Source organism: Solanum stenotomum, chromosome 7, assembly GCF_019186545.1.
Source record: "Solanum stenotomum isolate F172 chromosome 7, ASM1918654v1, whole genome shotgun sequence".
NCBI classification, from domain to species: Eukaryota; Viridiplantae; Streptophyta; class Magnoliopsida; order Solanales; family Solanaceae; genus Solanum; species Solanum stenotomum.
This window is the reverse complement of record NC_064288.1, coordinates 28675544-28687809: the sequence shown is the minus strand read 5'-3', so window position 1 is coordinate 28687809 and position 12266 is coordinate 28675544. Positions and strand designations below refer to the sequence as shown.

At 38.0% G+C, this 12266-nt stretch overlaps 2 protein-coding genes across 2 annotated transcripts in view; both read right to left on the bottom strand.

The window, feature by feature from the left end:
- The window catches only part of LOC125871851 (uncharacterized), a 553480-nt gene that overhangs the window by 289126 nt on the left and 252088 nt on the right, over positions 1–12266 (bottom strand). The window lies entirely within an intron of this gene.
- LOC125869789 (uncharacterized) lies at positions 1814–2911 on the bottom strand. Its single transcript, XM_049550225.1, has 3 exons — positions 2540–2911; positions 2347–2470; positions 1814–1827 (listed from the first exon to the last, which is right to left on the bottom strand). Exons 1-3 carry the CDS (start codon positions 2909–2911, stop codon positions 1814–1816), a joined length of 510 nt encoding a protein of 169 aa, XP_049406182.1.

Below are 12266 nucleotides of genomic sequence, written 5' to 3'. Positions count from 1 at the left end.
AGAATTAACAACACAGACCTAATAAATAGTAATTTTTGAATAGTGTTCATGCATGTATTATTTTTCTCTTTGCTATGATTGCTTTTTAACAGAGGCTACATTAGGACTCTTCTTATTCCTACTCGCCAGACCAATGAGGTAACGAATGGGAAATGGATTATACAACAAAGATTTTAGGCTATCAACCCTCATCTAATAGCTTGAACAAACCAAGGGATAGCTAATTTCACATCAAAGATAATGGTTAGTAAAGCATAAACCCGATGACGGACCAAGTTTCATGGTGAAATTCACCTATTTAGGTGACCATCCACTTAGGTGATAAATAAATTACCAATCTTGCATACTAATAATGAAATAAATCACTAACACAATATTCTTGATATGTTATGAAATCATGGAGACTACATTCTTAGTTACTTATAATAATCTCAAGACAAATAAATATTTTAGCTCCAAGCTATTGTTATTCTTCTTATTGTTTTCTCAATTGAAATTCCCTCTTTTTGAATAATGACTACCAAGTAAAATTTTGTTATTGACAATATTCTTCTATATTCTGTGTGGGATCGACCCCAAGTCATAGATTGGTAAATATATTGCTAATGACCGTTTATATTTCTTTTTAAGAAGTATATTTAGACGTTTTCAATAGTTGTTGCATTCTTTTGATTATTCATATTCTTAGTTAGCAGTTTCTTTAGCACTTTTGTGAAATCATTGGACTTATGGTGCTCCATTTGGGTTATATACTTTCAAATGTTCACGAGTGTACCTTCTAGGCATATGGGGTCCCCTTCGGATATAATTAACGTTTTACTCTATTGACGTCCTTTTCTAGACTCATGTGCCTTGTAGTTAGATTCTTCATTATCATTTCACTCTTACGACCACTAGTTGCTTTACTTTCTCACTTTTCATTATTATCTATACTTTCTAAGCTCAATCGGCCTATGATGTCTGCTGGGTACCTATTATTTTGGTACTCATATTAAACTCTTCATCTATTTTCTTTATGGACATATGAGCGCAAGTTGCCAACATTGAATTCGGGCCAGCTGCGGGGATATTCAGAAGCTGAGGGTGAGCTTATGGCATCCCAATTCACCCTATCTCTTTATGTATATAGTTTTTGGCTAGTCTTTTGTATACGAGACAAGTATGCATTTTGGTCCACTTTTGGGACTTATGCTCTTTTAGTAGCTCTCTAGTTTTGTCCACCAGGTCGTGCGATTGGATCTATTGTTGATGTGTATACATTTTTATTGTTCTCATTTTCCACTATTTTCCTTTGAATTACTTATTTTATCTTTTTTTTGTTGTTGTTAATAACCCGATAGGGATACAGGTTTGCTGACCTACTAATGGTTATGGTAGGTACCATCAGGACTCAAGGTTTTGGATTTGTCACTCCCCAAGAGCACCCCCTAGGCATAACACGATGTACTTGACCCCAAAGGGGTCTTATTCAATCCCTTAACATAGTCATCATTGCATATAGACATTGAAAAATATGGAAATTTAAAAACTTTTAAACATCAATGTCAAAGTGTCTCATAATAGAAAATATAAAGTAGAATGTCTAGACATCATCTTCTCAATGAAACCATCTAAGTACACATAAGAATCTCAAAATAGGGACCATATCCCTTTACAACGGCATTGTCTCAAAATGACAAGTACATAAGGAGTTTAATAGTCTATTACAATATAAGGGACATAAGTGTCATAATGTGTGTCCTCGGAACTTGAGGATATACCAAAAAGTCTTGGAGAAAGTCTAAGTCCAAGCTTGAGTCTCTTAGTAGCACAATCACTTCGCAGAACCTACACATAGTAGAAAAAGGAAGAAATATGGGTTAGCACAATCAATTGTACTAATTATGGAAGCCATGCAATTAAAACCACTTAAAACATGCATAAAAGGGACCTTTATATGAAAACATGCTTTTAGACATGAAATAATTAGACCTCTAGGGATCAAGTTTCCTCCCTTCCATTCAACAGTGGGTTCATTAGGGAATTGAAACTTCACAACTTGGGTTCTACAATCTATGGAAGCAAAACAAGCATGAGGCCAATCCATCCCCAATATGACATCAAAGTCCGACATGTCAAGTTCTACCAAATCAACCAATGTGACTTTATTGGACAATGAAATGGCACAACCCCTATACACTCTTTTAGCTATAACCGACTCACGTACCGAGGTAAACACGGAAAAAGGTTCTTTAAAGGTTTCGGGGAGCACATCAAATTTCATAGCCACTAAAGGAGTAACAAAATATAAAGTGGCACCCGGGTCTAAAAATGCATAAAACTTAATTGAAAATACTTGCAACATACCGGTAACAACATCCAGAGAGGTCTCTTGATCACATCGGGATTGGAGATCATAGAAGTGATTCTTCTTAGGAGCATCGGAGTTAGACCCACTTGCTTGGGCTTGCTTATTCTCCCTCCCTTGAACCTTCAACATAGGGAAATCTCTCCTCATATGACCACTCTTTCCACAACTAAAGCAATTGTCCGTGCCAACTAGGCACTTTCCTTGAAGCTTCTTATCACAATTCTCACAACTAGTTTTCTCAACATAAGGACCACCACCTTTTCCCCCTTGTGGTCTAGGGGTAGACACCCAACCTTTGTTGGGCCTTGGAGCATTCAAAGGACTTTGGTTGGGAAACCTCTTCTTAAACCTTGGTTCACATTGGCCTTCAAACTTACCCTTAGATGCATTTGCCTCATCAGCCCTTGGCCTCTTCACCTCTCTGTTCCTCTTTCTAAGCCTTGACTCTTCCACTTGTTGAGCATGTACCATCAACCTAAAGATATCGATGTTTTCGTGGAGCATTGACGCTTGGCACTCTTTTTCAATAGCATCGGGCACACCGGTGACAAAGTGACTCATTTCATTTCTTTGGTTAGAAACCAAAGAGGGAGTATATTTGGACAACTTCATGATTTCAGGGAGTATTCTTGGACACACAAACCTCTTTGGCGAAGATTGATGAATTCCTCAACTTTGGCTTCTCTTTTATCATAGGGGAAGAACCGATCAAGGAAAGCCTTCTTGAATACCTCCTAAGTTATGGGACTGTCACGACCCAAGCCTAGGGCCTAGACGTGACATGGTGAATGAGAAACCCGAAGGAACCCCAAACAAGCCTCTCAAACTTGTCATCACACTTCATCGGTCGCGAAAGTACATTCAACATTAATTAACGGGAAATAGGGACTAAGGGCAAACCATTTCAAAATGACATCATAGAACAAGAGTCAAGCTCATTCACAAAATACTTGTCCAATGCACACCTCTACATACATAGATAGGACGGGGCCATGACATACTACCGGCTCCCCTCATAGTCAAAATACAATTGCAAGCTAAAGTCTCAAAACATAGGAGTAGGAAACATAACATAGCCCTCGAATGATTGAGGAATCACCAACAACTCGGATAAGCACCGTACTAGCCACGTAAATGTAGAGAAGGATCAAGAGTAGCTCCAGTCCCTACATGGTGACATCACGTAGGCAAAATATGTGTTAGTACTTGGAATGTACTAAGTATGCGGGGTGCAACACAACAATAGACAAGGACACAATCGAAATACAAGAAATAGTTTCATAGGCATTATGAATAACAATATGAGGATTCATGATCAAAGTGAAGTCAAAACATGTTTAAGTAAATCTATACTAATAGTAGATATCATATGTGTATGCATGATCCAACCAATCTATAACCCCAACTTAGGATGGGGGATGCCGTTCACACCCGGACACCCTGGTGGCAAGGTATAAACCCCTCACATGGTTGATGTTGGTCACACCCCAAGCATCCTAGGTGGTGAGATATAAACCTCTCACATGGTTGATGTTGGTCACACCCCAAGCATCCTAGGTGGTGAGATATAAACCTCTCACATGGTTGATGTTGGTCACACCCCAAGCATCCTAGGTGGTGAGATATAAACCTCTCACATGGTTGTCCGGTTCTTTTCCCCCGGACCGGGCATGGTCATGCAACACTTTATATAGGAAATTCCCATTAGGCTCTAATGCAATCTCACGTATGGAATGAACATATACACAAGCTTAGTTTGTCATCAACACATCTCTGGATTGCCATACATCTCATAACTCAAGCTTTAAAGCATCGATTCATCAATTCTCCATAGTTGGACATTTTGTCAAACACCTTGAAGGCATGTAATGGAATCAAAGAGCATGGAAAATAGGGTAGTAATTATGCAGCCAAACCAGTGAACAACCTACAACAACACCTTTTAACACCCACAATACCACATGAAAATCTCCACATCCATTCCAAATTTAGATTCAAGTTCTAGAGTCACAACATGCTCAAAACAATCACTTTTCATGTTTAAAATTCAATGTGCAGGAAATTATTACAAAGAACAAGACTAATTTATGAATCTTAACTTAAACCATGAATTAGTGAGTAGAATAGAGTCTAGGCACTATGGGTGGAAGGACCCATGAGTTCAACACCACATACCTTGAGTTCTTATGAAGGTCTTGAGAGTGTCTTCAATGGAAGCTTGGAACTTGGAGCAAGAGTCTCTTCAATCTTGAGGAAGGTTTTGGATTAGGGTTCTTGAGAGAACTTGAGAGAAAATGTGTCTAAGTATGGGAGAGGTGTTTTGGGAAATGTTTTAGAGATGGGAATTGAACTAATGGTATATAGGAAATAACATATGCCCTTTGGAAAAATGGTCCAACACTTAGAAAAAAAAATGAGGCGGGTGAACAGTAAAAACGCTCACTGGAAATTGCATTTCCTGCCGGACAGATTTTACGAAAATGGGCATAACTTCTTCGTCCGAACTCCGAATGAGGTGAAACGAAGTGCGTTAGGTAGCTAATTCAAAGGGCTTTTCATGGATATGTTATTGGCCACCCAATAATTTGTGTGCTAGGAGATATGACCCTCCAAAGTAGACCCTCGAAAAAGGCTTCACTTGGAAATTTCGGATTTTGATAGGGTTGCTCTAAAATTTGGGTTAGACCCATTTCCCACTCAATTTGACCCCCTAAACAAGAATATGAAGTCGAATTTTTGAAAAACGAAACGGATTTTTTTATATATAGCTAAACAAGTTTCCGGTAACTTCCAAAGCACATTTTTAAGAACTTTTTGGGTCATTTCAGGGACCCACCCTTAAAGGCATATTGTCCTTCCATTGAGTGCACCATACTTGGGCCACGTCTTTCAATTGATACCCAACCAACTCGGCGTCTCATTAAAAGAAACTCCCATAGCCTCCACAATCTTATAAACCTCCTCCAAGAACTCCTGTGGGTCTTCATTCACTTTGGAACCCAAGAAGATAGTAGGGTTCATCCTAGTAAAATCTCTCAACCGTGAGGCCATGGTACTCACACTGGTCTCCACCCTGGGTCTAGCTTCCCGGTTAGCTTGTGCCATCATGAGTTGAGTCAAAGTATGAAAAGGCCCCCTTATCTCCATATTAGACATAGCCCCTTCATCAATAGGAGCTTGAGGATTTTGAGGAACTTTAGGGTTTTGAGAAACATGAGGAGGAACCTCCTCATTCACATTTTCCCTTCGGCCCTCTTAGCAATAGTCCTTCTTGTATTCATAGCCTATAAGCACAAGAAAAAGATTAGAAGGAAAGCCTTAATAGAACTAAGATTCTTGAGGCACGACCAATGAGTAATCAAGAAGTGAAAATTCTTAAGCATATTATAGCATCTCATTCATAAGTGTGGTGCGCTTCACACATATGAACGAGACTCTACTCGACATGGTTTCATGAGACAACAACCTTAATAGTATCCAATTTACTTTATGCTCTGATACCAATTATGTCACGCCTCGAGAGCACCCCCTAGGCATAACACGGCGTAATTGACCCCAAAGGGGTCTTATACGAGCCCTTAGCATATTCGTCATAGCATATAGACATTGAAAAATATGGAAATTTAAAAAACATTTCAACATCAATGTCAAAGTGTCTCATAATAGAAAATATAAAGTAGAATGTCTAGACATCATCATCTCAATGAAACCATCTAAGTACACAAAAGAATCTCAAAATAGGGACCATAGCCCTTTACAATGGCATTGTCTCAAAATGACAAGTAAATAAGGAGTCTAAAAGTCTATTACAATATAAGGGACATAAGTGTCATAATGGGTGTCCTCGGAACTTGAGGACATACCAAAAAGTCTTGGAGAAAGTCTAAGTCCAAGCTTGAGTCTCTTAGTAGCACAATCACTTCCCAGAACCTACACTTAGTAGAAAAAACAAGAAATATAGGTTAGCACAATCAATTGTACTAAGTATGGAAGCCATGCAATTAAAACCACTTAAAACATGCATAAAAGGGACCTTTATATGAAAACATGCTATTTCAAGTTAAAAGCCATAATGCATATTCAAGGAACATTTAGCCAATCCACATTACAAGGTTAAGAGACATTTATGATCATAACAAGAAGCCATAACCCATAACTTACATATTTGAATTCCATTTATATCATACCATCATAAAACAGCACCCATGACCCTCCTTTTAAGTTTACTTATGCAATATACATATGAAGTCCCATACCCCCATATATACTAAGTAAAGCCATCAAGATGACACAAGTGTAATCACATACATAATCACCATCATAATAGGTGAAACCAACCTTACCATCATTCATAAGTTTCCATTCATAGGGGACTCACACAAGAACTCCTCAAAGAACCCACTTGTGCAATGCATACGTAAAGTCCCATACCCTCACCTATACTAAGTAGTATCCCTCAAGTAGTCCCTAGTCAGGGTTCATAGGTCATTTACATAAGTCATATTCATACATTTGATCATCTTCTTAAAACACAGGGACATTACCAATAACCGACATAGACCATGTGAGCTTCATGGAATCTGATGTTCTACTCCCACACCGAAAAGAGAGTGTTCTACTTGCCAAGGTAGAACTAACATAATAGCATCTTGGTGGATCCACTAGCTAATACCTATGTGGGCAAACATAGTTATGGAACAAGGAGATCGCTACTAAAAACCCGGACTTGCTAAACGTAGAAGGTTTCCGTCTCATGAGACAACATATATGTTGAGAACCCGAACTTGCTAAACGTAAAAGGAACCCATATGGGAAGCCGCACTTGCTAAACGTAAAAGCTTCCATCTCATATTCATGTTCACTTGGTGCTAAGTACAATTCTCTTTTTTTAGGTAGTATTAGTCCTTTACTTACACTTAATTCAATAAGGAGTGCATTAGGTAATTAACCCATCATTCATCATATAGCTCACAAGTTCTAAGATGAGAATAACCTTTCGCCGTAGAACCATCAACATATATTAATGTTCATTCATAACATAGTCATATAATGTTCATGAGATTAACCTTCTATTAACCATACCAACACTACCGTAACCATAGCTTAACATTCATATTCGTATCATAGCATACTTGTCAACACTTGGGGTTGTAGGGAAGAGGAAATATAACTCAATCACTACAATTTATAATCAAGTAGCACCTCCACCATAAGTGGATCAACAATTCAATATACGAACATTTCAATCAATTTGACAACCTTCATTTATAGTCTTAAAGGATCACATCAAGATTCAACCCTAATTCATTGGTAATCATTCATCATATAGAGCAACATCATAATACCATAATGAATTCCACAATTACATATTAGATTCTCATCCTTCATTTACCATTAAAGTCATACTAGGGTTTAAAATGAGAAAGAAGGGGAAATCATGGGTCTTGTGCGCATTTGTTCAAAATCATCAACATGACATTAATTCATCAACAAATCATCATATACAACCACAATCAATCATTATAATTCAATGAAAACACATTTGTAAAGTGACCTACGAATTTGATAGAAAACCTAGAATTTTGGGAGCTTTGAAATCCAATTTTTGAGAGGGGCTCTTGGAGAAAAGATCCCAAGAGTGAAGAGCAACCATACCTTAGTTTATTCCATGAAAATCAATGGAGAAACTCCAAGCAATTTGAGAAAGAACCTTGAAACCCTAGCTCCAATGTATTCTTCTTCTTCTAAGGCTTTTAGAGAGAGAGTTTAGATCGAAGTGGGAGACTTTTGATTTCAATTGGGTGTTGAGTATAATGACTAAAACTTATGAATTTAGACTTAAAAACCAATATATAAATAACCTCTAAAATACCCAAAACACCCCTACTTAATTTGGACTAAAAAGGAAATGTCCCAAAACTCCTCATTTAAATGGTCTCTGTCAGGGACCACAGCCACCATTCTTGGGTCGTGAAAGTGCACCACGGTCCATGGTGTTGCACGTGGTTTTGGAGGCAGTACCTCCCCTTTCATGCACAAGCTAGCACTTGGCCAAGGCAAGACCACGGAGCCTTCCACGATCCGTGGTGAGGACCATGGTCTGTGGTGATGGCCTTGGTCATGACTTGGCCTTGTGGAGGCAAGGCCTTCAAGCCTTAGTGCCGAGTGACCTTCACGAGCCACCCCTCTCCATCGTGAAGTGCACCACGGCCCGTAGTGGTGCCCGTGGTGCATTGGGCAGTAGCTACCCTAACAACTCCCATCACCCTAAAAGCTAAGGGAGCTCCACACCCACCTTCTCGAGTCGTGAAGTGGACCACGACTCGTGATCCCTATCGTGAAGGGTGAGGCAGTATCTAGGACACTTGGAGGTCCCTCTACCTTGTCCAAAGAAACTCCACGAAGCTTCCCTCTTGCCCATGGTCATGACCATGAGCCGTGGTGATGGCCGTGGAGCTTGAGGTAGTAGTTCCCAGTTTGAGGCAGCCTTGGCCTTTGGCCTTGGCTTGCCCCTTTTGCTTGGCACTCCTCCCTTAGGCCTTAACTTATAGACCACCATAGGAAACTTATATGGTCTATTAACTTAGGGGAATTCATTTTATACCTCATTGACATTATGTTTAAGCTCTAGTTTAACCTATGAATTGTCCGGTTGTTACAGGGTTGTGGCATCGTTGGACTATAATATTTTCCCTTTCAAGTAATTTAACTTAGTGTTTAGTCGATACGCCTTAGTTTAGGTTGATCCCTAGCTTTTTTTGTCATTTTAGAATCCGTAGAATGCTTCTATGTGGCGTGAAACTTTGAATTATAAATATTTGTTTGGTTTGTATGAATATGTGCCTCTTTAGTTATTTTCATGCTTTTATCACTGCTTTATGATCCGTTTGTTGTCCTGGGCCTTAGACTTGGACTAATTGGAGTTCTAGGTTAGTACGATTGTACTTGTTACGCATTCATGTGCACGACATCTACATTTGGCTTTTTTTACTTGGAAGTGAGAGAAAAGATGTATTTAAAAAAATTCTATGATTTTACTATGATTTTCACTTGTTTGAACTCCAAGGGAGTGTGTTATCATTTTTACTTGGGGGAAACATGGAATTTTAAGGGAAATGTACACTTTTTGAGGTTATGTGTCTTTAAAAAGACAATACTTCAAACCTTTTGATTTCATGGTCGAGGCCTGAGTTCAAGGCAAATACTTGATTTTTATAAAGTTTTGGATAAAAAAGAATTTTACTTTGTCGATAAGCTCGAGGTGATACTCTGACTCGGCCCATAGATTTAATTTTGATTTATATTTGTCTTGCATTCCATCCATTGACAAGTCTAAGGTATCATTTCGGGTGGCTCAAGGATTTTGTCGGGCTTCTACTTCTATGCATTGGCCACATTGGATTGCATCATCTTGTTTATCTATGTGGTTGTGATGACCTTGCATATGGGTGCTACTTACTTATTATTAGTATTATTTCTACTATACTTAGTTGTTGGTTATCTATCTTTAATATTTATTAAACCTGTAGCATTAGCACTACACTACTTTTTATTATATGTATGTGATTTTTCTAAGCTTGGTTTCCCTATGAGGTCTACCGAGTACCCCATGTTTTGGTACTCATACTACACTTCTGCATCATTTTCTAATGCAGCTCTTATTATGAGCCACCCTCATTGAGCATTAAATCTCTTATGGTCATTGTAGACTTAGATTGTGGTGAGCTCTTAGTGTTCGGAGATGGCAGCTTTCGTTATTTTGTTAAAAGAACTCTGTAATTTTGGATTTATATTAGACAAACTATGTGTATATAGCCTTTTTGTACTTAGACGCTCTTGTACCGGTGATATCAGGTCTGGGTTGGCTTTCCTCTGTATAGTTTTATCTTTCTTGGTCAACTTTGGCCTTACCGGTGATATTTACATATTAATGTTATGGGCCCTACTCTCTCTATATATATTTTTTCTTTCTCTTATTTCTTTATAGTTTCTTATTGTCTTCCGTTTTAGGTTTTGTCTTGCCTACTAGGGGACTTATAGTAGGCACCATAATGGCTTGATTTTGGTTCGTGACAGAGTGGTATTAAAGCTCTAGGTTCACTAGTCTTACAAGTATAAGAGGAAGTGCTTATTAGATTCATGTGAATCAGTACGATAACATCACTTTCCTCTGATGGACAGTGTCATGTACATGTGTAAAATCAGCTCGGTGTAACAAGATTTGTTGGGTGATGACGAGGCCATAGTCGATGATGATGATGATGACGATGAGTTGGATAATGTTGGTACATATCTCATGGCGGTAGATGGAGCTACGAATGCAGCAGATAAAAATGTTAAGAATGAGGCCTAGGGAGTTATTTCCATCACTCTTTACTTCTGTTTTGAATTGTAGCACCGGAGGCAGTACTTTGTTTAAGTATGGGGTGAGAGATTGAATTTCAAGCTTGTTTTTTACTGCTTTATTGAGACTTTTTGTTTTTTTTTAGGATGGATTCCTCAAAAAAAAATCAAGTTTTTCTTGAGGGTAGTCCCATGGAACTAAATAGATTTTTTTGTATCTTATTAGGTGAGTCATTGTGAGCATGCGATGTTTGTATCCCTATATGTGTGTCATGCTACCATGTGCAGTGAGTTTTGACTGATTTCTTTCATAGAATAGCATCTAGAACTTCCCCATTTGTATTGTGACAAATCGACTAGCATGAAATATTGGATCATGATTTAGGCATTTCCTTTTATAGCCAATTCAATTCTATGGTGATGCCTCCCTTAAATTATCCCTAGTGAAGCCCATTTTGAACTTTGTAGCCTGTTTCTTTTTTAGCCACATGATGACCATAATCCTATTTTGATATCCTATCTCAATTTGATCCAAACAATGATCCTTAATGCACTATGTAGTGAAGAAAGGGTTGAATAAAAGACAGAGTGACTGGAAAGGGAAAAGGCGAGTGCAGTAAAGGAGTGAGTTGGTGAAAGGAGCTCATAAATTAAAGTGTCAATTGCTTGCTACGTGACACGTCCAAACTTACACTTCAAATAAGAAGCGTAAATAGAGTTGAGGTCGATCCCACAGAGAATTTCTTTACAAATAAGGTTTCACTGTCGCATTTACTTGAACGTCATTATTATTTCCTAAACAAACAACAACGGAAAGTAAATTGGGTTTGGTTGAAATGTTCTTATTACCAACACTTGCAGTAAAAATTCAGATTCACAGTTAACAAACAATCTCGTTGTAAAGTTGATTCAATTAATTTAAAGAAAACAAGTTTGTGTTCACTATGACATTAGTTCTAACGCTCTCCCATAATTTGAGTGTCAGGTAAATCAAGGTTTACAGAACCTTTGCGAGTTGAATTTATCTAACGCTTCTCAACTTAATCAGATAATGTTCACTCATATTCTCTCGAACTTAAAGTGTTATCAACATTGAACCTCGTTTACATTGATATGGTGTTAAAGATCTCTTTTCTCGAACTCCAACTTTAACTCCAATTTGTTAACTTAGTTCAGCTTTTTCCTAACTAGTCTATTTTCTCAAACAAACAACAGATACCAGCTTGTCTAATACGTGCACTCAGTGACGAAAATAATATTGAAAGTTGTAAACTGCAGGTTGTAAACAAAAACTGTCTTTTACTCGTTTTACGGAATCGTAACTAAGATATCATCATAGATCCCACATCCCCAGTCGTGGTATTTAGCCACTCATGTTTTCACGTAAAGAATCAGTAATGGAGAATGAAAACATGTTAAGCAATACTTACAAAAATAATTGGTAAATCAACAACCACTTTGATAATCTGATAATCAAAATCCAAACTTCAAACTGATAACAATAATCTGAATCCAAAATCCAAAACTGAGAGTAATATCGTGCTCTCCTTCGTAAAACATCAAATAATCAATA